Source organism: Cyprinus carpio, chromosome A1 (assembly GCF_018340385.1).
Source record: "Cyprinus carpio isolate SPL01 chromosome A1, ASM1834038v1, whole genome shotgun sequence".
Lineage (NCBI taxonomy): Eukaryota > Metazoa > Chordata > Actinopteri > Cypriniformes > Cyprinidae > Cyprinus > Cyprinus carpio.
The window spans coordinates 29,172,394-29,197,988 of record NC_056572.1 but is presented as its reverse complement, the minus strand read 5'-3'; the positions used below and the strand labels follow the sequence as shown (position 1 = coordinate 29,197,988).

At 35.3% G+C, this 25,595-nt stretch overlaps 2 protein-coding genes across 2 annotated transcripts in view; one reads left to right on the top strand and one right to left on the bottom strand.

The window, feature by feature from the left end:
- Positions 1-479: 479 nt before the first annotated feature.
- Positions 480-19,974, bottom strand: LOC109091167 (gamma-tubulin complex component 3 homolog). The gene is made up of 22 exons (XM_042761194.1): positions 19,713-19,974; positions 19,052-19,159; positions 17,659-17,726; positions 17,442-17,525; positions 17,118-17,329; positions 15,421-15,592; positions 14,872-14,985; positions 10,897-11,022; positions 10,201-10,269; positions 9,782-9,914; positions 9,450-9,616; positions 7,534-7,644; positions 6,187-6,295; positions 5,249-5,438; positions 4,977-5,112; positions 4,795-4,863; positions 4,038-4,173; positions 3,842-3,930; positions 3,620-3,751; positions 3,393-3,533; positions 2,161-2,277; positions 480-1,753 (listed from the first exon to the last, which is right to left on the bottom strand). Exons 1-22 carry the CDS (start codon positions 19,786-19,788, stop codon positions 1,598-1,600), a joined length of 2,715 nt encoding a protein of 904 aa, XP_042617128.1. The 5' UTR covers positions 19,789-19,974; the 3' UTR covers positions 480-1,597.
- A 1,152-nt stretch (positions 19,975-21,126) lies between these two features.
- Positions 21,127-25,595, top strand: part of LOC109080584 (phospholipid-transporting ATPase IH-like) — a 58,318-nt gene continuing 53,849 nt past the window's right edge. The window contains exons 1-2 of the mRNA XM_042761156.1: positions 21,127-21,349; positions 21,514-21,599. Coding sequence (XP_042617090.1) covers positions 21,561-21,599 — 39 coding nt within the window. The 5' untranslated portion in view covers positions 21,127-21,349; positions 21,514-21,560. The remainder of the gene's footprint in view (positions 21,350-21,513; positions 21,600-25,595) is intronic.

Sequence of the window (25,595 nt, the reverse complement as noted above, 5' to 3'; positions counted from 1 at the left end):
ACTGATAAACTTACATTTCTCACAAATGAAAGATTTTAATCTTGTTACTCTCCAAGCAAAGGTAATTCTCACACTCACACACACACTAATAAACTAAAATTTAATACCATATGCATGAGATTATATTGCAAACACTGTAATATATGCAAATGACTAAAAATTACATCAGTGATACATAAATCTACAATTACAATCCATTACAACTAACCAAGCTTTTCATTACAATTATCTTTTCAGCTGTAAGTTTTTTTGTTGCTGTAAATTTAAAGCAATAAAATCAGTGCAACAAACTCAAGTACACCAACTTCCACCAAATTCTTGTGTTTCAATAGTGAACTATCTTCAATATTAAGTCCAAAAACTTAGTAATAAAATATCTTGCTCACATGTGAATTTTAATTCATTTTAATTATAAACCACATCTTTATTGATACTAGCACTTTGAATTTACCTTTAAAACCAAAAGGAAAGTGACCACGTTTTTATTTTATATAAAAAGGTTTATTTGTTCGAGAAAAGAATGACAGGATGTTTGCTCGTTTTGAATTCTGCTTTTGTACACATGTGCTATACAGTGAAGGAGTCTTTAATGGACAATCATTTTACTCTGCTTCACCCTCAACTCCCTGCAACACATTAAAAGACAGATAAAAACACTTGCAGTGACACCTCGCTGTCTTTTCCACTGAATCAAAGGACAAAATAAATTTATCAGTCAATTTATCTTCACCACAAAAGTGTGCACTACTGGGGAGGAGGGCGAGACTCATTTTCACCAGCTTTACCAAGCCATTTCCATCAATACATTTCATGAACATGGGAAAGACAAGGGATAAACACTACAAGAGTAAATTATAATCTTGCCCATAATAATTCGATACTTCAGAATAGCAACTTTGTCCTCACAGTATCAACCTGAGGCTTGTTAAGATCACACAGCATTGTGGGTAATTGATTTTGCAGATACGAAATGAGGTGAGTTTACAGGATCTTACAGAGGTCATGTAGTTCATTTAAGTGGATGTAATTTAACAGGTCCATTCATATAAACCAAAGAACTGGTTGACATTGAAGGTCGCTTTTTTCTTTTTTTACACGCAGTACAAAGATCACAGCCTGTATAATTACAAACTTAACAAGAATATATAATACGTAATAATGGAAATGGACTTCACAGCCACATTTGTCTTTTCTTTCCGACATAAGGAGACTTTAAGACAAACAGAATTGCTTCAAAATGAGAAAAGAAAGAGCACTAGAAGAAAATCAGTGTAAATAACATATTAAATATTACCAAAAATGTAAACACAAAAAATTCTTTACAAAAACAGAAATAATATTCAAACATTAAGTGGAGAAAAAAAAAAAAACAGGCCTGTGACCTTGTGCTACAGACAGTTACACTGTAAAACCACTAGATAGTCAATTGTGTGTGACTGAAATTATTTGGCGATGACATTGAAATAGGATATTCTATAAACAGTTTCCCTGTTATATGAGTTTCTTACAGAGCGCCAGAAAAGTTCTGAGTAGCCCTATTAATAAACAGTCTCTTGACAGCAACCACATAACATAAAATTTCCCAAAGTTTGCAAGGTCAGATGTTGGAGCTTCTTCTCCCTCTAGTGGCCCCTAGAGAGGGCCGCAGGCGCGGATCACGGGCCTTATAATGCTCATTGAAGTCCAGACGGAAACTGAGGAACTGAAGACTCTCATCCGTCATTAGCAGCCGCAGAAACTCCTGCACTATGCCCTAAAGGACAAGAGAAAGAACAATCTCGGGGTTATATGAGCTTCAGATGCTTGTTTTTGTACAAAATGTTGATCTTACTAGACTCTAACAATGAGCTCACATGTTTCTATCTCTTGGTATTGTACCTGCCACCCACGGACAACAGATGAAATTTATCTTAAAGCTAATAATGTTACAGTTAATACTGTGAATTGTCCCTAAATAAATAAATAATATAATTTAAATAGTTTTAGTGGTATATGATATATAGATGACTTGTTATTCATCGACATTATCAGGTTTGAAATAATTAGCATTGGTTCATATTGAAAGCAGATCATATCAGGACTTATTGGTTCAGCACTTTTTCATGCATGCATGAAATGATATTTGGTTTATTTGGTGAGCATATTAAAGTGTGTGGGTACCTGATAGAAGTGTGTGAGTAATCTGAGCTGAGAGCACATTTTTGGTATGGTGTCTTTAAACTCCTGCACACGTCTGTTTTCCTCAGCCTCCTGCTCTGCTGTTACACCCCACTCACCCTGAAACACACAGAAACAGAGCTATAAACAAACACAGAAAATTACACACACTCACACACATTTGTTTACAGCAATTCAGCTGACATGAGAGAAGAAAAAAAAAATCAATGACAATAGAAAACCAACACCGTCCCCATAAAAGGAGCAGCCACTCTTGTTTTGGCCTATACCTTTACTAAAGGCCACTTTCCAGACTCAAATAAAGAAGTGGAACATAATTCTCTTTGCATGGAAATAATCAGATGCCTTTACAGTGATGAACATCAACTATTAGGAATGTTCTGGCTTACAAAAGTCTTGCCTTCTTTGAACTTAAGGTTATTGCAATGGCCATCTTTGTTTTTGATATGGATTTGGTAAATTTTTTTACAAATGTTTTTGAAATCCCTTATGCTCACCAAGCTGCATTTATCGGATCAAAATGCAGTAAAAACAGTAATATTGTGAAATATTACAATTTAAAGAAACTGTTTCTGTTTAAATGTATTATAAATTGTAATTTATTCCTGTGATGAAAAACTGGATTTTCAGCTTTGATTACTCCAGTGTCTTCAGTGTCACATGATCCATCAGAAATCATTCTGATATTCTGATTTGCTGCTCAAGAAACCATTTTTATTATTATCAATGGCATTATTATCAATGGACACTGTTGTGCTGCTTAATCTTTTTTAGGGAAATGGTGATACATTTTCAATGTTCTTTTAAAAAAAATAATCCTCCATCAGTTGTAAGCAATATTTGTCTACAGTATTACACTAGAAATAGAAAATCTATGGGGCATTCTGGAGGTTTTAAAAAAAAAAGTATAGATATGATGGTCATATTTTAGTAATGCTGCACGTAATAATGATGCTATGCTTGTTTGTCACAGGTTCACAAGGAATAAACAGTTCCCATTTTAAATAATCCCATTCTGTGGAAAGTGAAAAAAAAAAAAAAAATTTCATGGCCACTAAAAGATCTCTATAGCTGGAAAATGTCCTGATTGCACTTGTCAAAATGTGCCAAAATTTTCTTTTGGACTGCATACAGTATACAGGATGAATATCAATAAATATCATTACCTAAAACTTACATTAAATGTGTGGAAAAGCACTGGTATCTGTACATACCATTTCTTCCCTCTGTCTCTTCTTGTCCTCGAATTGGATTCGCAGCTGCAGCTCTTCTAGAGCGGAGCGGTACAGTGTGTCCTGAGCATTCTGGAACTCAATGATCTGATCGAACACTGCGCGCAACTGATTCAACAGAGACTGCAAACACACACAGAGGACAGAAATGAGGACAAGTATGAGGGATCACCACCGGTACACAATTAGCCTGTGTAAGTGCATCGTACCCTGTTGTTCACATCCAGCAGGCAGCGAGAAATGATGGTGTCCAGGAAAACGTCATGAGCTGCTATAATGTGATCCAGATCCTGAGCCTGCTGGACCTTATTCCACAGTTCATCCCAAGAGCATTCCAACACCTAGAGTGACACAAGAACAATATCATAAATAATGCAGCTCACATGTTAGAAAGAGAAACAGGAAAAAGACAAACATACAGAAGGACGTACCTCAAATGTGATGTAATATTGCATCTGATGGATGAAGTGAACCATCTCGGAAGCGAGAACGTGACATTGGTGCAGCACACCAGAGAGCTCTGCACAAATACACAGCACACACCTTATCTGTCTGCTGAGAAAGGTAGATCTGGCAAACAGATTAAGTTGGTTTTATAACATCTAACAGAATGAAAATAGCACTCACCCGGCATGCTCTTCAGCAGTTTGGCATTACACATTTGACCCTTCCATATATCTGTGAGGATGTACTCCATTCTTTTGGCCCTCCACAGGAAGTTGAAGACTCGCAGGTAGTGGCTCATGCATTCACGGGTGAACACCTGACACAGGCATGACATACACTGTGGTTAGGGATGCACTGATATAAGCATTCTGGCCCAATTTGAAAAGCTGATCATTATTTTAAATGTCATGACCAATAACTGATTAATGTCTAATATTAAAACTCTGCACATTTTGTCTAAATAAATAAGAAAAAAAAAAACACTAAAAACTAAAACCAATCATTTTAAAGACTACAAGTTATTCAGGCATCATAACATCATAATATATGAAAAATCTAACTACTGTATATCAATATAAACCGTATTGCCACATACCATATCGCTTATAAAAAATATGTTGATATATCGTACAAACTCAATTTATTACACAGACCTACTTGGAGGGTCTGGTTCCAAGACCCAGACCAAGACTAGAATGCTAAAAACTATGCAATACATATTTTTGTAATTTAGTGTTTAATGTTTTAAATCTCTCCCAGGTCAAAACCCAAATGCATTATGGGCTAACAGTAAAGAATAACTTTAAGTGATTAGAAAAATCCTGCTGCATGCAGACGGTGAGTGTGGACTGATGAGGAAATATACATCACACACAATGTCAGAGTGAAAGGATGGAATGTGGATAAGCAAAGTTAATGAGTTAAAGAGTTTATTTACCGTGGCAATGGGTCCCTCTACATGATAGTCCAAACTGAACACATCCCAACCAGTGTCCCCAGGAGAAACCTGGACAAAAGAGGACACCAGATCCACATTCAGTGATGCACAATTATGTACTGGAATGTACCATCAGCCTGCATTTCGTTTGTTTGTTTTTTGACTCCGTCCCTTCTACATACCTCCAGTAGCCGGACGTCAAGCCTCTTCAGTATCTCAGGACTGTCAAACTGAGCATTGGTTGCCCTGACAGCGGTCTCCAGGATACCGGTTAGATTGTGTTGGTAAAGAGTGGTGGCAGCCCTCACCAACTCTGGCCTGAGAGAGAGCAAGAGATAAAGAGAGATCGATGAGTCGAAGAAAAGAAAAAGACTAGTTATAAATCAACAATGAAATCAAACACACTCGTGTAAAGCTAAAACGGAGACGTCTATGCACCCGTGAGCACACTTACTTGAGAAGGTCCATGAGGTGACGGATGAAATCTCCCTGGCCCAGCAGCAGGTATCTCCTCATGGCCTGAAGATGCTCCAGCAGCTGGTAGTTCTTATTCAACACATCCAACAGATACTTACTGGTCTCAAAATAAGCAGCATCAATTTTACTCTGAAAGGCCCCTTCCAGATCAGTGAACAACTCCGCCGCTGAGAAACAGATACACAGTGTGTGAAAATAAACTATTTTGATACATCCTTTTGGGTTGGGTAGCCAATATCCACCATGCAGCAAATGATTACTTTTAGCTGTGATTTTGGTACATAAATGACAAATATTTTACTCATTTTATGTGTAAATAACACTTGTATAGTTAAAAAATCTCTTAAGTGACAAAGAATAAAAAAAGAAAAAAAAAAAAAGAACAAACTTTAACTATTAAAACCACTGAAACCAACAAAAATTAGACTTAGATTCAAAGTAAATTTGAAAAACAATAAAACAAGTTACTAACTATAGCTAAATCACCATGATTGTGTTAGTTTTTGCAAGGTTATACAAAGAGGATATACATGTAAGGACCAAACAGCTTCAAGGCCAGAAAAAGTTAAACACAAAGTCAATGCATAGAACGAAAAAAATCAAAACACCAGAAAATAAAGAACCTTCTAGAAATACACACTGAAGGACAGAGATGTACGCTAGAGCCTAAGAGCATTGATTAGCCATGCTAGCAAAGAAGTTAAATATAGCCAGCATCGATATGGACAACTACAGCTCAGACAAGTGGTCAAAAACAGCACTTTCCTCTAAAACAGATCAATCCTTCTCTCTCCTGTTTCTCCATCCCTTGCTTTCAGCGGGTTATTTAACTATTAACTGCCATTATAGCAACAAATATCGCATTAGCCAGCATAAACGCAGCTATTTTAAGTGACTGCATTAGCGCTAGCTCACCATCTTTGGGAGAGTCGGTGGATTTGGAGGCGGGCATGATCTTTCCCGGCGGCGTCCTGTCGTGGCATACCTGATGCAGGAAGTTGATGGATTTGCCAATGAGCAGCACCTGGAGAAGGACAGAAAGGCAGAAAACACATCATTAAAGGCTCAATTTAGTCAAAAAAATGAATCACTATTAGTTAATGACTTAACTCAGCTAAATTGGACGAAAATGTGAAGGGTGCTTGGCTGTGCAAAACACACCCTTCCTAGTGTGTACTGGGGGGTTGATATAGGTTAGGTCAAACATGAGGACAAGGGTGCTAGTATATATTTTTTTTAGTACACTTTTTCCTGGAGAGCAACAAAATGAGCATACTACTACTAAAATATACTATATTTGTATTATGTCATATTATAAGTATTATATTTAAATATTATTTACTAAAATGTTTTTATATATATATATATATATATATATGTATATATATATATATATATATATATATATATATATATATATATGAATATAATGTATAATAAATCTTTTGCATAAAATACAAAATATTATACACTATTTTATACAAGCTATATAAATGTATTACGAAATATTAGAAAAATATATTGTTATATTATTATTAAATATTAACATATTTTGCTAATAAATATTGCATGCTTTTAACAGGGATAATATAAGACATATATATGATTTTATATGTATTATAAGTGTATTATTTACTGTGCATGTTATAATATAAATATATTATAAATTATTTACACTTTTTGTGTTAATATTTTTATAATATATTATTATATTATGTAATATAGTTATTATATTTTAATGTTGTATGTGCTCATAAATATATTATGACCATAAACATAATATATTTATAAGAAATAGATCAAAATAATGTATATTTTACATAAATAAAATTTAAAATACTTCATATTTTATGTTAAAATATTTAAGTGTATTGTTATATAACAAATACATTATTTGTGTGCTCATTTAATAACTAAATGTTTGGTGTATGCTCATTTTATCTTCCATTTATGTTCCCAAGACTTATACTGATGGAGGTCCCAAGCCATTTTTAAGGATCAGAATCCTGTACATAAAATTTTATAGAATCTTTTGACTAGTGCTGATAAACAACTATCAAGTTACCATCCATAAAAAAAACAGCACTGTGGTGGCACAGCTCACATTTTCTTTAAAACATCAAATTTTTGTAGGTCTTGTTCCTAGATCAATAACATCTACAATATGCCACCACAGATTTTAACTCAATTTAAAATACATGATGTACCATGAAAAGAAATTATGATAGTACATGATGTACTGTCATGATACAAGTGCTGTACCTTCCTGGCTTGATCCATGGTGATGAAGGAGGGGATCATACTCTTCCTCAGAGAGTACTTGTCATGCCACAGTCTGTCCGTCTTCACTGTTGGGTCTGAGGCTACAAAGAACTAAACACGCGTTTTAATAGTCAGATGGAGTTCTTAACGTTTTTTTTGTTTGTTTTAAAAAAGTTCTTATGCTAACACCTGTAACACACACTCACACACATATTCTCTTAATGTTTTCACTGATGAAACATCACTCCAGCTCGAAGACAAATAAATGACCTCCATTGACACAGAGAAATGACCATTCTGTGGTAATTACACAGATGGAGGGAACAAAAGAAGAAGAGCACATCAGTACTTTCACCACTGCAACTATTAAAATGACTATTCCCAAGAATAAATACTGCGATCAAAATTAGGACCTTCTAAACCCTTAGCGTAGGAGGGTGAATTACACTGTGAAAAAGCCTGTTACACTTCAGCGAGGGTGAGATTAAATCCTGTGATTACAGGTAGGAGTGTCTGATTGGTGCCTGTGTGAAGGGGAAACTGGGAGTTGATTGGGCGATAACTTTTCTACGCCCGACAACTTCAGACTTAGTCGAGTGGGCATAGACTAAGAAAAGAAGATTCATTGACACCATTTGGTAATGGTGGAGGACAAGGAGAAGTAGATGTGAGAGTGATAGTGGAAAGAGAGAGAGACAGAAGGCCATAGAGAAAGTGGAAGGAGATAGGCCCATTAGCACACCCTCATCTGTCCTCATCTGGGTGTATGTGTGTAGGAGACTGTGCTTCACTGTGTCTGGAACAATAAATCACACTCAAGTGCAGTGTTTTCTCAGACACACAACAGTGCACAAGTCAACAGTCAATTTGAGGACACTGGCTAGAGTTCAGCTTCCATTATATGGTGGAACAAAGTCCAATAATGTTTAATTTTTTTTTTAATTTAATTATTAACTTTGTATTGATTAAGTGTTTTTTTTTTTTTTTAGAACTCTACCAAGTACTTACAAAATATAAAATGTAAGGAAAAAAAAAAAACAGTGTAAAAATTTAATTCAAAATTAAATGTTTTGTTTTACTAAATTAATATATGTATGCATATAAATATAAATTAATGATAAATAAATATTTGCATGCTTGTGTGTCTGTGCAAATATTTGTTTATTGTCAATCAGATTTTTGAATCACTTCATTAAAATGGACAGTCTGAACCAGTGTTTTTGCAAACTTAAAACTATAACTGTTAACAATCAAATCAAATCAAATATAAATTATATATGAAAAACAAACTTTAAAAAACTAAATGAAATAAAATGTTTAAGTTGCAGTATTAAACTAAAACACAAATAAAAATAAAGCTAAATATTAAAAATAACCTAATAAAGAATACAAAACCACATAAAATTACAAACATCTAAATGAAAACATAAAAATAAAAGCTCATTCAAAATATTAATAAATACTATAATAGTGTACAAACAATACTAAAGTTGAAGCATTAAAAATGAAATAAAATAAATTAAAGCTAAACAGAAATATATATAAAAATAAAAGCTAATAAAAAAATTCAAAAGCATAATAAAATCACTAAAATTAAAATAAAAACTGAAAATATATAAATAAAAGCCAAGTCAAAATATGAATAAATACTATAATAGCATACAAATAATCCTGAAATAACACTAGTCTGAACTGATTCACAGAAGTGAATTTAACTTTTTCAACATCTTATGTTGATTATGCAGTTTAAATCAGAGACACTATTAAAAATCAAATTAAAAATGTAACTGCTCAAGTAATGAATCACAGTCTGGACACATACAGCATATCTGGGAATGACTTTGCAAAGACGAGCAGAGTGTGTGTGTGTGTATGTGTATGTGTATGTGTGTTTGTGTGTATGTGTATATCCTGACCTCATGGTACGTATCCTCAAGCTCCCCATCGTAGATCCAGCGATACAGGAAGTTAAGAATGGGGTGGGACACCAGACCAAGGATGTGCTGGATCAACGCTCTCATGTGGGGGTCACCCGTCTTTCCATATGCATGTACAGCTGAGGCCAACTCTCCTCCTTTACGCCCTAAGAGAGAAACAAGGGTGAGGCAGATATCTGAAATTAAATCTTTGTATTAAATGCACCTTATTACTGTGAAATATGTTCAGGAGTCTGACATTAATGCTGACTTCATTTTAAAAATCTTGTGTTGCAGTATGTACCTTATCAATGCGTTGGATCATCACTAACCTTGGCAGTAGTCCACCAGTGCGGCCAGTGTTTTCAGTCGAACCTTGGGGTCGTAGGTCCACACCAGCAGTCTCCTCAGAGTCAGGCTGCTCTCCACACTCATGTTTACACCCTGATCCTCTTCCACCTGGAGCTAAACACATATAGATGTCAGTCACCCTTTTCCACTGAAATAGTGCTGCTTCTCATGCTTGGTTGTTTCAGTGTGCTTTTCGCAACCCGCTTTTGATGCAATTGTCAGAAATTCATTTTTTTTCAGATAGGGTACATAAATTGCCCAAGGCTTTGTGTCAGTTTGATCAAACTTTACTATATTATCCTGCAGATTTTTCCAGCTAGGAACCAGCAGTGGAAAATTCAGGCTTGAGCAAATGAATGTCTCAGGGTCAAACACACAGTTTCCCATGTCCCATACTCACCTGTGCATGAAGTACAGACAACAATCTGTAGTATTCCTTCAGCTCTTGATGCAATGCAGCACAAAAACTCTGAGAATAAAAAAAGCACGCAAAAGTGTTACAGAATTTATAGTGTGAGAAATTCAAGAATTATTCCTGGCTACAAACTACTGTTCAAAAGTTTTTAATGATTTTATTTGATTAAAAATAAAGTAAAAACAGTAATATCATAGAATATTATTAAAATTTAAAAGAACTATTTTCTATTTCAATTTATTTTAAAATGTAATTTATTCTTATGATGTCAAAGCTGAATTTTCAACATCTTCAGCGTCACATGATCCTTCAGAAATCACACTAATATGTTGATTTACTGCTCAGAAAAAAACTGTTTCTTATTATTATCAATGTTGAGAACTGTTAAACATTTTTTTTTCAGGATACCTTGACGAATAGAAAGTTCAAATGAACAGAATTTTTTTGAAATAGGAAAATATGGTAAAAATGTAGTAGAATTTACTGTTATTTTTGATCATTTTAATGCATTTGCATTCTTTTTAATGCATCTGAATAAGTATTAACTAATAATAAGTATTAACTTTCATTCAAAAAAAAAAAAAAAAAAAAAAAAAAAAAATTGTTGTATTATCTTGCAATTCTAAGATTTGAGTAGGGGTTGAGGTCGCATATGATGTTCATATGTGGCACATTTCCTACCTGTCCGACTAGGCCAAAGGCTCGATCCAGGCTGTGGGAATCTGTATATTTTCGAATCTTATTGTGGAGCCAGCCGAGTTCTGCCAGCCTGCTGCTAGTGTCTCTCAGAGACTTACACAGTGGCACCTAAATGACAAACCATCCAATTATTTAGTGTCTTACAACATGCAGAGCAGGAGTTTATGAACCCACTATAACAGACTATATGACTAAAATGTATTAATGTAGGCAAAATGACTGAAATTTATTTATTTTTTAAATTAAACTTATATATCTGCTGTAGGAATAGTGTGGAAAATCAGAGTGTGTTTTAGTGTAGGTATGTAATCTGCCCTTGTGACACAGTGGCAAAGACATCTCATCAGTTTGAAGAAATGGCTTTGGCTAATCTCCACTTTCACTTAATTTGGCTCTTTGTGAGCGACATCTGTTCCATTCAACACTTAATCGCTTTTAATAAAAGGCCCATTTTAGCCTTCGATTAAGTGTTCACTTGTAAAGGTCACCAAGATTCCTTCAAAGCAAACAGTTACTAAACAGACATCCAGTTCCAGTTTACTTTTCTTCCCCAGAGAAGAAGCTACAGCAAATCTCAGACTGAACACCATTAGGAAGGGTTGATTTCTTACAGATTCTCACAGAATTCAAAGGAAAAATACAAAAAAAAAATTAATAAATTAGATTAACTGGATTAGTTAAACTAATGACTTCTGGCGTAATTTCATATTGAGATTGATTCTGTGCATTATGTAATCACATAGTGCATAAAAAGTGACACTGACATAGAGGGTTATTTTTAGGTTATATGAGAGGTCTTCAAGCATTTGTTGTCTAATGGTTTTAGTACTATATATGTCAAGGCCAGATCAAACACAAACAGCTCTGGCCCATCAGAGTGTCTGTTTATCCAGCACATCTCACTGGACATAAAAAGCACATTGTACTTTTCCAAACAAACAGATGCACCATTTTAAGTGTGTCACTTAAAAAGGACACCTGATCGATCAACTTTTATTCACCGACAACTTCTGCCAGGAATGTTAAAAAAAAAAAAAAAAAAAGGCCTTAGGAGCTACTTGGCTCAAATAGATTAATGAGTCCACGTGAGTTGAAGCCAGACAGAAGCAGCTGATGGTGAGATCAATGCTTCTATATTTCCCATTATGCACTTACAAAAGGAATTACAGGTGCCCTTACTTAAGTTTGTGTAATAAGAAATCACATTACAAGTTCTTTTATAAGAAGTGCTATACTAGAACATTCCGCTAATAATTACTTTCCCAACATCTCAGTGTAGCTGAAGTGGATGAGTAAATAAACAAAGAACATAAAAATTTTAGCAAAAAGTAGTGTTATTTGCCAATAAATCAAAAAATCTTTACATACAACTTACATTTTACTTGCGTTGTTTATTTTCTTCACAATATAGTCATTATGAATGGCTGAGTGATTTGATTTGCTGTTCATTATGATTAAATACAACTGCATAGGCTTTTTACTTTTGGTGCCATTTAAAAGAGTAATTACAAACCAGCTTCATAAGAACACAGCAAGCTAATATTGTGAACATATTCTCGTAAACTTCACACTCCATTTATAATTAGGGCCCGAGCACCGATGGTGTGAGGACCCTATTGTATCTGCTTTGTTTATTATTATTATTATTATTCTTCTTCTTCTTCTTCTCCAAAATGAATCGCATTTTTGAGGGCCTAAACATGCTCGAAAAGTCCTGAAACTTTGCACACGCGTCAGACCTGGTGAAAATTTACGTCTGATATAGGTTTCAGAAGAGGGTGTGGCAAAATGGCTCGACAGCGCCACCTACCCTAAAAAAATCAACAGCCCTCGAGCTGTGTTTCATGTACATGCACGAAAATTGGCACACATATGTAAAGCATCAGTACCTACAAAAAAGACTCTTGGAGCAATATCCGAAACCCAACAGGAAGTCGGTTATTTTTAATTTTATGAGCAAATTTTGCATCATTTTTGTCATTTGCATGCCTTGTATTTTAACGAACTCCTCCTAGAGATTTATTCAGATCAACACCAAATTTGGTATGCCTAATCTAAAGGCCTTTGCGATGTTAAATTGCGAAGATCTTGAGTTTTCGTTGAAGGGCGTGTGCCGTGGCTGCCTGACGAATTTCGATGATTCGCCATGAAAAATAAAGTTGCTATAACTCAGACATACAATGTCCAATCTGCCCCAAACTTCACATGTTTGATAAGACTCCTGACCTGAACAGATTGACCTGCCAATATTCAGTTATAGTCATAGCGCCACCTACTGGCAACAGGAAGTGACATATTTTACGCTGTAACAAACTACTCCGTGAAATTTTTTGACATCAATTGTTTTTTTTCAGTCACTCTATTCTAAAGGCCTGTGCGATGTTAAATTGTGAAGATCTTGAGATTTTCGTTTAAGGGCGTGTCCATGGCGCCATCACAAAGTTCGATGTCTCGCCATGGGAATAAAAGTTATTGTAACTCAGGCATAAAATGTCCGATCTTGCCCAAACTTCACATGTTCGATAAGAGTCCTGGCCTGAACAAATCTGAAGGCCAATATTCCATTGGGTGTGGCAAAATGCCTCGATAGCGCCACCTATACATATTCAACGGAGTGCGCCTCAAGCTATGTTTCACGTACATGTACAAAAATCGGTACACACATGTAACACACCAATACCTACAAAAAAGTCTCTTGGTACGAAATTCGAATCCCAACAGGAAGTCAGTTATTTTGAATTTTCTCTGCAAAATTGGTGTAGTTTTTGCAATTTTCAGGGGTTGTACTTTAACGAACTCCTCCTAGAGATTTATTCAGATCAACACCAAACTTTGTCAGTGTAATCTTAAGGCCTTCGTGATGTTAAATTGCGAAGATCTTGAGGTTTCATTTAAGGGCGTGTCTGTGGCGGCCTTACAAATTTCGATGTTTCGCCATGAGAAAGGAAGTTGCTATAACTCAGACATACAATGTACAATCTGCCCCAAACTTCACATGTTTGAGAAGACTCCTGACCTGAATATATCTACATGCCAATATTCAGATATCGCGCCACCTGCTGGCAACAGGAAGTGACATGTTTTACGCCGTAACAAACTACTCCTAGATATTTTATGACATTTTATAATTTTTTTTGGTCAGTCTAATCTAAAGGCCTTTGCGATGTTAAATTGTGAACATCTTGAGGTTTCATTAAAGGGTGTGGCCATGGCACCGTGACAAAGTTTGATGTCTCGCCATGGGAATAGAAGTTGTTGTAACTCAGGCATAAGATGTCCGATCTTCCCCAAACTTCACATGTTCGAAAAGAGTCTTGGCCTGAACACATCTGAAGGTCATTATTCCACTATAATCATAGCGCCACCTGCTGACAACAGAAAATGTCTTATTTTACACTAACTTAAACATGCAATGTCCAATCTACACCAAACTTCAAATATTTGGAAAGAGTCATGGCCTGAAGATATCTAAAGGCCAATATTCAGTTATAATCATAGCACCACCTGTTGTCAATAGGACACCCCATGCCTTATACTAACTCAAACATTCCATGTTCAATCTGCACTAAATTTCATATGCTTGATAAAAGTGCTGGACTGAAGAAATGTACATGCCGAAATCCAGTTATAATCATAGCGCCACCAGCTGGCAGCTGGAAGATTGGCACAAATAAATGACTTTGACATATTTCTCTTATATTTATCACATTAAACGCATATATCTCGCCGTTCTCTGTTTTACAAAAGCCACCCGCTGGCGGTGAGCCCGGGTGCGAGGGCCCGTTCATCGCTGCTTGCAGCTTTAATTGTACATTGTTCCTGTACATTGCACGGTAACCGTGAACAGTCTAGTTGCTATAGTTATATAAAGTCTGCATGTGAGCGAGTGAGCAACAAAAATGAAAGAGAGAAAGACAGGACCAGAATTAGAGGAAGATACATTTACTAAAGAATCACCTTTGAATCAATTTTGTAGCAGTTTTCTGGGCTGCACATCTTGATGAACTTTCCATCTATTCCCTGGAAAACATAAAGAATGTCTCGGACGAGAGCATCCTCACCGATCTCAGCGGGCCAGAAAAGGAGATAGAAAAATACAGAGAAAAGTGCTGTTAAGGTCACACTCACAAATCTGTCACAGAGAAAGGTGTCATGTGGCTGACAGCATCTTAAGCACATCTGAAATAGTTCTTTCTTATAGAGAAAATCGCTCTACACTTAAAGGACAAAAATCAAATGTAAAGGACAATTTACTAGTCATAAGTAGTCTAAAAACTACTGAAAAACATATAACAAGGATTTGTTTCCAGAGTGAAACATTTATAGCATCTACTGCATAAAACTCACAGGCACCTGTCAGTGGTTTCTATCAGTGGACAGTCACTTCTATGTTTAGTTTTAAAATACTATCCTTATTTATTTAAGTATATAATCACACAATTATTTCCTGAAATGTCCTGAGAATTTCCTTTAACAAAACAGTGACTGTTGATGCAGACACTCACCACTGCCATCTCCATCTCGTCTCTGTCTTTGTGGGAGTTTGGATGCCGGACTGGAAGAGGGTCCAGTGGGGGGACGAGGGGCAGCAGCAGCCCCAGAGGGGGAACTGGAGATCGGGAGAGTCCAGGCTAGACGAGACCCTCTCAAAGACTCACCAACGGCCTGGGGTCCAGGTCTGAAAATGATATAAGCGGCAAAACTTTCCTATAAATACACTCAAGTTTATCTGAAAACCTCTGCATTTCATCATTTAACAGCCAGTCTCTACTAAAGAACGTCAAACTCTAGGAAGGTGTTAAAAAAAAAAGAAAGAAAATTGTTTACATTGTCATTTTGCTAAATGCATTTTCACCTCAAACCCCATTTTCTTAAACCCGTCATTATTGTCCATTAGGAATACCTGTGGGACTAATGGTGAGCTTTAAACAAATAATGACACTGAGCTTCAGACACTTTAATGATGCTGTTGGTTTGACAGATTTACTGTGAAATGGATCCAGTAATCATTTAATTCATGGCCAAATGTAAAATATCTCAAGTGCTGTAGGTGCTAGACAGCTGCATTAATAATAGATGAGTGCATGGCGGTTCAATTAAGCATGCTACAAATACAACAGCTGCATTACTGAAAAAATACTATAAAAAAAAAAATAGGAAGAGAATAAACCTATATGTTTTGTCATGATTGTTGCTGTTCTAAAGCACTATACGAAGCAATAAAACAATTCAAAATAAATAACATTTATGAAACATAGCGTGCACTCACTGCAATGTGATGCAACAGTATGCAGCTGCTTACAGTAACAAACAGTTTCAATTAATACAATGGGAGCAATATTAGTGTTGCTCATGTTGGGTGTAGACATTATGCAAAGAAAAAACATCAAACCAAGTAGCACCTGTAACACATTTTACTAGATTTTTAAATAACTTAAATGCATGAATTGATAACCTCCTTACATGGGACATTATTCTTTTCCCTGTAGACAAAAAACAATTCTTGAAAAAAGAATCTGTAAATATTTGTTTTTCAACAAACCAGAAATAGAGAAATCGGACTGTAGTCAGATTCTACCAATAAACAGACAATGATCTCAAAAGGTTACATCTGCAAAAGTTGTCTGTCTTCAGTTCTCTGTCTTCAGAGATAGTGATGACTGTTGAAAAATCAGATTTCAGGAATACATCACATTTTAAAATATATTGAAATAGAAAACAGTTTTCATTTTAAATTGTATTTTTGATCAAAGAAACACAGTTTTGGTGAGCATAAGAGATCGGTTTCAAAAACAAAAAAATTACCAACTACATATTTTTGAACGGTTGTGTTTGCATTGGTGTATTTCATAGTGGATGTTGCAGCTGTTCGACATGAAAATTTGTTTTTGAAGATAGTTCACCTCAAAAATGAAAAATCATTTTCTCACTGTAGATGTTTTAAACCTGTATGAATAACTTTCTTCCATTGGACACAAAAAGAGTAATTCTTTAGAATTATCATCAAGCCTAAAAACCCAAAACTGACCAAAAAACACCAATTTCACTTTCACATGATCACATGACAATAGTATCAGTGTCGCCTGGCATTACTGATAGCTAAGTTGGTGCAACGTTGTATATGTGACTTTTATGGTACTATTTTTGCCCTTTTAGGAGCTTGACAGCCCATGGTCAATGTATGGTCCATCACGGTCACTCACCCAGTGAGCAGAGATGGAGGGGTCGGTCCAGGCCCATTGATTGAGAACACTCCCATACTGCCGATGCCACTGGTAGCTATGCTGGAGTTATGGGCAGTCGCAGAGCGCTCTGGGTAGCTGAGCGGGAGGCTCTGGGGACGGGCGTAGTAGAACGGGGTGGAGTGGACATCACGGGGCAAAGCCTGGGCAAGCAGAGCTCCATAACTACACACCTGTGTAGGGGAAAAAAGAAACTCTCTCTTATACATAATGCAGAATGATTTTCATTATGTTATTGTGTAGTATCTGCAGAATAGCCGCTGGAGAAACATCTCAGGAGCATACAGGAACACGGTTAGACGGCTTCCTTGAGTCCTCACAGAGGCTGAGCAGGAGGTATAAGATGGACCATCTATGTTTCAACACACCCTGTTCACCAGAAACAAATAAATCAACAAATATAACCATATGGTATGGCATTTATTATATCTAGTCCACACGTATCATATGTAACTTGGAAATAATAAAGACTCAATGTGCTGGCCATGAGTTGGATACCGACCTGAGTCTGAAGCTTTCTGTGCAACTCAGAAAAAAGGGCAGCATCTGCTTCCCGTCGTTGTTTTAACACTACAATAAATAAGAAAAAAAATATTATTTTGCATCTGAAACGTATAAACCAGAAATATTAAAGAATGGCCTGATGAGTTTAAGGGTTGTTGAGAGAACTATCACTAGCACTATTGGCCCCGTATTACATTATCACTAGAGATCGACCATCTTGATTTTTTTTTTTTTTTTTTAATAACCAATTATTTGTATGTTTATATTCCCAATAACTAAAATGCAAAATTAATATTTAATATTTTACTTCTGTTTTTGTTAAATTATACTATTTATTTATTTATTTATTCATTTACCATTTTATGTCATCTCAGCAAAGGCTACATTCAAAGCAAAATAAAAAAATAAAATTTAAAATAGTCTTAAAAACCCATTAATACTTTGATCAACTGTGTACAATAATTTAACAATATACAATTTTATTTCACAAAAAATAAAAGAAATAAAAATCAACAATTATACAGCATCTTTTAAAGTGATATTTGATTAAAAAAGAATGTCCATTACTATACTTTGAGTAAAAATCTTCCTAGCTTTTCCAACTGCAGAAAAATAAACAATAGGCAAAATAAATTGACAAAGTCTAATAATCTCAGTCAAATATAAAACATAAATAACACAGGAGTGTATCAACTTTACATTTGTATAACTGTAATTTGTTATAAACTACAGTTTCAAATTAAGGTTTAAGCATTGTTTACTAGGCTAAGGAGTAAAGACAGCTAATTATACATTGTCAGAAAAGTAACAAACAGAACAGTAAATACATTATGGTCCATTTCAAATGGCATGTTATCAGAATTATTAATGTTTTTGATGGTCTAGATTTTGAAATGCCTGCTAACTATGATATTTTTTTGTTTAACAACGAGTAGCACATCTACAGGCAATCTGTCAGCAAATGACATGCATATCTCATCAATACTCTAACTATCACCCAACAAATAATAATAAAAAAAAAAGCATTTATTGCATAAAACAAGTGCATTTTGCCCCATTCTAGATACATTATACTTGGAGATTGCAATCAGTCACAGAGATAATAAAACATTTTTCCATGGAATCGATATTACAAAAAATTTGTATGCAAATAAGGAAAAATGCTTAAATATCAGGAAAAAAAATAGTTGATTAGCAGTCAATCTCTAATTATCACTACAATTGATGGTTAATTTCATGTCATGCGATATATTTGTATTAGCAAAGCAAATATAAATTGGAACTGCTATCCTGATCCACCTAACAGATAAAAAAATGCTTATTGTTAAATCCTGCACAGCACTGCACAAGTGCTCTTGAATAACATAAGGACAGGGTTTCAGATTACTCACATTCTTTTTTAATTTTCTCAGACACCAGAAACTCATCCCGTTCAATTGTGGGTGCGTAATTACTTCCGATGACCCTCACTGCATACTGGAACTGATGGGCTACTTCAGCTGAAAACAATGACAGAAGATACACAAGCAGATCTGATTATACACACAGGCATGAGCTCCTCTTCTGGAAACTGAAAGCAGGGATCACACTGTGTTATGTCTGCTGTTTCTACGGTCTCTAGGTCCAGTGAGGAACTGCTCATGTCCAACAATAAAGTGAAATGTCTGTTTCTCATCTGTTTATGTCTATTGTGGACTCTCTGAGCTGCGTTTCCTTCGGATTTAGGTTTAATTCAAACATACAGTTGAAATATGACAGCAGCAGTGAGCTGATAAAAGATGAGATAATAGCTTGAGTTCGAAGCATTAGGGTCTTTATTGACATGAAGGGCCATTTGAAACAGGGGCCCTGTTTTTTCCAGCACCTCCCTGATGTTTCCCCGCCTGTCCTCTTACAGCATCCCATCGCTGCTGATCTAACCCTTAATGTAATCACAGACATTATCACATCACGTCACATTGTCCGTTTACAGCGAAACTCACAGCGTAGTCCATCACTGCACACACTAATCGTGTTTTAGCAGCTGTGTGTCAGAATGAGATGTGTCTTTACCTTCACTCTTGCCCGTGATCTTACAGCACAGATTCTGCAGAAGCACGTTGGGTGATTTCTGATCAAGCGCCGCCATTGTGCACGTATATATTACCCTCCGTGCGAGCAGAAACGGTCCGCGGTGTGTTTTTAACCGCTGTAGCTTTTCATCTGGTGGATTTCAGCTCCTGGCAACAACAGCGCCATTTTAACGGAACCCGCCGAAAAGCGCCCACACTCGGACAGTCAAGGGAAAACACAGCAGTGGTGCGCAGCGGAAAAACAGCCGGCTGCAAAATAAGACTCCAGAAAAGGTTCCACACGTAACGCAATATATCATAAAACATGTTGAATGGATAATAATACTAATACTAAAAATTATAATACTACTTCTTCTACTTCTGCTACTACTGCTACTAATTATATATATATATATATATATATATATATATATATATATATATATATATATTATATATATATATATATATATATATATATATATATATATATATATATATCTATATATATATATATATATATAGTTCAAATAAAAAAAATCTGATAACAAACTGCACATAATTTAAGATGATGAAGATGATTATGATTATGATTACTACTACTACTACTACTGCCATTATTATTATTATTATTATTATTATTATTATTATAAATGTGTAAAGTAGAAGTAGGTTTGCAAAATTAATTGTACTGATATAAATTTGACTGCATCAATAACAAAAATATGGTTTTTGTTTTTTTAATGAAAAGTGATAAATGGCTTGTAATTAAATTTATTTAGTTAATAATTTAAAATATTGAACTAATTTGATAGTTTTATATTTAAATCAATTCATACTAACAACATAATGATTTAGATTAATAATTATTATATAATAAAATCAATAATTATTCATTAATTCATAATTATTCAATTATTTATTATACAAAAATATAACATACAATATATGTATCATTGTTAGCTTGATTACATAATAATAATAATGAAATTATATTGATCTTATAATGTATAATAGATACATGTTTTTATTGTTAATTAAGATAATAGTATGATAATAATTATAAAAAAAACTTATTTATTATTGCTTTTTTTCTGTTATTATTGTAGTTGCTAGTTATTTACTCTACTATTTCCCAATAATTTTTCCTTTTTTATTTTAATTTTTTTTTATTATTTATTTATTCGTTAATTTTTTAATTATTTTTTTTGCAGTCGTCAAATAGCCCCACATAACGTTAGTCCTGAAACCCTTGAGAGGCCATGTCATCACCCTATACCGGTTTGTTGCCTGAGATTGATTGGCAGCTGTAGGATGGGGGAGAGACCGGAGGGCAGGCCGAAAAAAAAACCCCGTGAGCGGGTGGGTGTAGCAGAAGAGTGCGCGTGCGCTCACGGGGCTCGTGACGTGCCAGTGCAAACAGACGAGGAGTCGGGAGAGCTCTACTACACCGAGAAGGAGAGTGAGTACGTCAGTACACCAGAGAACAGCCCACAGGGACGCTTGACAACGAACAAGTGGCCGGTCCCTTTAAATATTAAGGCAAAACCTTGGAAAACGAGAGCTTTTTCCCCTCAGTCCGTGTGTATGTAGGTGAAACCGGAGCATGTCACTATGACAACGCGTGGACTTTACATAGTAAGTTAGCATTCTTCATCTCAGTAGGTGCTCAGTAGATATCGTAATCGCGGTAGTCGTGTAGGACTGTAAGTTATCAAGCCTAGAAGAAGCCGTAGAAGACAGTCATGGAACAGAGACTTGCTACAGTGATCAGCTAGCGTCTTATGTACCCCTTCTACAAGACTAGAGGAGAAACCGAAGACAGCGCACCTGGAGCGGCTCGAGCAGAATGGATTTCAGCACCATTCGGAACCTCATCACTCGATACGTGAGTAGAGACCTTATCACTCTCGCCAACTTGTTGGTCTGGTTTGCTCTGTTTCGAAGGGCTGCACTGATTCCGATACACATTTTTGTACTTTAAAGCAGAAATAACACGTCGGATATTCATTTGTCCATTTTCAGGACGTGGATGTATCACTCTTAAGCCTGTCTGTGAATATGGAAAGAGCTAGCAATACAGACACAACCGGTATTTAACGACACTGTTACTGAGCTCGTGCTTTCGAAATGAAGTTATTACTGCGGTTCAGTTGCGTTTGACTGTGACCTGAATTCTCAAACGAAATGTTCATGCCTTAATGATGAGACCGGCTGAGCTCACAGCTTATGTTATGAAATATCAAAACTGGAAAATTAGCCTCAGTGAATTGAAAGGTATTTCGAAGGCGCGGAGGGCAGGTGTGGATGAATGATAAAAAAATGTGCATTGTTTAGTATTACACACTTGTCAATTTAAGACGTCCCATAAGTGTGTGTGTGTGTGTGTGTGTGTGTGTGTGTGTGTGTTAAAGCATTAGAAGCACCTCAAGATATCCCAAATGCCATGTTTTGGTTTTAAGAACTGTTAGATATGTTTGATTAAAATCCAGCATAGAATAAAATCTCCAGAGAAAATCTAACATGCAGTCTAAATTAAAATCTAAATCTAAAATATAATCTTAAATCTGACATGAAATTAACCTGAAAATCTATTTTTTCACCCCTAATGTTTGTATTTCCTCTCTTAAAATCGTTATTTTTTGGCAATTTGTAATGTTTTAGTCAAGTAATAACCTAGTAATAACCAGTTAGTTACTGTAAAAACAATGATTAAATACCTGTTTTTCTCTAATTTGTGGGAATGAACTACAAACAAGTGTGCTCCTAAGATATCTTATCTAGCTTATCCAGCTTAATTTTGACTAAAAGTATATTTATTTATTTTGTGATAAATAATTTAGTTTGACCTCTTTTATGATTTGTTTACAAAGGGAAAAATCATTCAAAAGTATAAAACTTCAAAATGATTTTATACTTTATTAATTGAAAGTAGCTTAAAGGCTGAAATGCATGTGGTTTTGTGCGTTGGTTAAATAAAATACATCAAATTCCACCAGAAACAAAGTAACATTGTTGCTCTACATTGTTTTATTATATAATCCAATCATTTTCACAGACATTTTTTAAGTCGATAGGTTACTGTATGCCATTCCTACACAGATTAGACCTGTTTTTAAGTCACTTAGCACTCAGTATAGGCAAGAGTACATTTTAACTGAATCAAATTATGTTGTCAAGCTATGGGTTAAACGTGCAAGCATGTAAGGTTAAGGACATTTTACAATAGAAAACAATTACTCCAAAACAATACTAAATGTTATAATAAATATGTTAGGCACAATTTGGAACAACATTTCAGTGGTTTATTTATGTTCAGTTTGTTGGTTGGTAACTGAAATGGTAAAAAAGCCTATAAAACTGCATGAGTATTTAGTTCTCCATCACTGAAGGTCATATGAATCTGTAGTCTGTAGTCTGTCACTGTAGGCTGACATGCAAACAGATGAGCAAAATCTCTTGCACTGTCTAGACAGTCTGTAGAAAAGCTGATGAAAAGTGTGCGATAAACACGTGAAGAGTAATGGATGTGTCATGTCTCAAACACCTCTCACGCATCTGTTTGTATGTTTGTGTTTTGTTTGCTCAGGTTTTACGGTAAACCACGTAACACATAGGGCTCCACAATAAACAAGCAAAATTGTTTTTGTCATTTTTATTAAAGATGTCTTTATAGATATTATTCATGTTTATATCAGTTTTAGTTGTAGTTATTTTAAGACATAAACTAAATGAAGAAGAGAAATGTTGCCTTGCCAACAAGCTGAATTAAAATACTGTAAGTTGAAGGTTTTTTTAAATATTTTATTTTAGTTTAGTTACATAGTTTAGTTAATAACCCTGGGCTTCTTGTGTCACATAATATAACATTTGTTGATCATATTCATGGCTTGTCATACATTACAGAGTTCTTTTTGACCAGTTAAAAAATGGCGTGACTCTTATATTAAATGTTTTATTGTTGAGCACTGCACTTGTTATGGCAAGGTTATCATTAAACCTTCACAATCATATTTGCATTATTGAGGTTTGAGAACAATGCTTCATTTGAAATGCAAAGCAATAAAATCCAAATCATTCTTTCTAAACTTTGAAATGAATTTCTCCTGAGGAAAAGTTTAAACATTTATGAAAGATACAGTAAATGCAAGCAGTTTGTTTATCTCACCCTCACCGATCATTTAGAGAGCTAGGTCATGAGATCGGACTGAGTGTGTTAGTCACATGTGTGTGTGTGTGTGTGTGTGTGTGTGTGTGTGTGTGTGTGTGTGTGTGTGTGTGTGTGTGTGTGTGTGTGTGTGTGTGTGTGTAAAATTGCCTGTGAAAAGCACAGTCCACCCCACTGCTCTTTGATCTAATGCATGGTAATGCAGGTTGGCAGAGTGAGAGGAGAAAGGCAAATGAGAGAACAAGAGGGGAAGAGAGATGGAGCGAGAGAAGACAAGAAGAGAGAAGGATGGAGAATGAGATGGGTCAGAGGAGATGAGAAATAAGTCCCTGTGCGGATTTGACTGGCTCAGACAACAAAGGAAGTGACAGTGGAATGATTTGCTTCCACCTGTAGTAGCACTCACTTCCAGAGTCTGTCTGCTGAATTGGCATTTTCATTGTAGGAACATAAATATGAAATGGAAATCTGAACCCTCTTTTAATATGCAAAGCTCATCATTTTAGTTCAGCCAGATTTGTAAGTTGGAAATATGGAAATTGTTTTCTGCCTTGAAGTCTGGAAGAATGTTTCCTGTTTAAGAGAGAATAGATTAGATTAGATCAAATTCAGAGTAAGCATTTCAGAATTATCAGTTGCAATCCAAATATGCTTATTTAAGGTCAGGTGTGTAATTTTTTTCAGTATACAAATACTTAAAATTTTCCCCCAGCCTATACTATGCGACTATAAGTAGCCATTTGTAGGTTGATTCTCCCTACAAAGTGAAAACTCCGTTAGTAGGAAAAAAAATTCTATACTGCAATTTTGTAAAATGTAGTAATCTATTATACAAAAAATCTTACTATAGCGGCAGTATATTATATACATACTACTGTACTATTCAGAACATAGCAAATGAACATTTATCGGCAGATGTTTTGATTTCATAATACCGAATAATTGTTTTTATATGTAAACACTACTTACAATTATCAACATGACAGAACAGGTATCCAGTGCTTTATTACTGCACAAAAGGCAGCCATCACAGGTTCTGAATAATTTCCAGCCTTGGACAGGAAGTAGCATGATTGCCCATATCCTGTCCCAGGAGGCTTTGAGGTCATTTGAGCTCTGTGTACAGAGGTAATCTCATTGTCTGTGGTCAGCATCAGGAAAGACTTATTGGAAATCATCCTGCATGAGCAGGAGCATGATTCAGCTGGTCAGACAGTGAAACAACATGGAAAGTCATGCCAAGCAAGTTCATACATAACTATTTCTTTTTCCAACTATGACCATGATCATAACTGTAGACTAACTGTAGTAGCATGATGTCTAGGAGTAGAAGTATTATTCGGAATGTGTTTAAAATATGCGATCATCAATTGGCTGATGTGGCTTTAATTGGAATTACAAAAGCATACTACCGTACTACAATTGCTATTTCTGTTGTATGTGTAATTTCAGTGCTCAAACTACCTGGAATGTGCTCCAATTTTTCTTTTCTCTTTACCTGTTTTTAAACGTATGAATTGATTAGAATATTGATTGACATTGTGAAGAAAAAAGTCTGTAGAAAACAGAAAATGTACTGATCATTTTCTGCCAGAACATTATCCATTAAATGTATGGACATTTCCTTTAACCTTTGAATATAACACAACGCAGTGCTTCATTCAAAATACAGGGAAAACATTTAGAGACTTGTAAAGCTAAGATATGTTTACCTAA

What these genes read in the sequence shown, in the direction of transcription:
- LOC109091167 (XM_042761194.1), bottom strand. Translation starts at nt 19,788, where the DNA reads ATGGCGGCGCTTGATCAGAAATCACCCAACGTGCTTCTGCAGAATCTG. An exon ending in CCTCCATCTCTGCTCACTGG is followed by an intron (nt 15,593 to 17,117) that starts GTGAGTGACCGT and finishes TATCATTTTCAG; the next exon opens with ACCTGGACCCCAGGCCGTTG. An exon ending in CACCTCATGGACCTTCTCAA is followed by an intron (nt 5,113 to 5,248) that starts GTAAGTGTGCTC and finishes GCTCTCTCTCAG; the next exon opens with GCCAGAGTTGGTGAGGGCTG.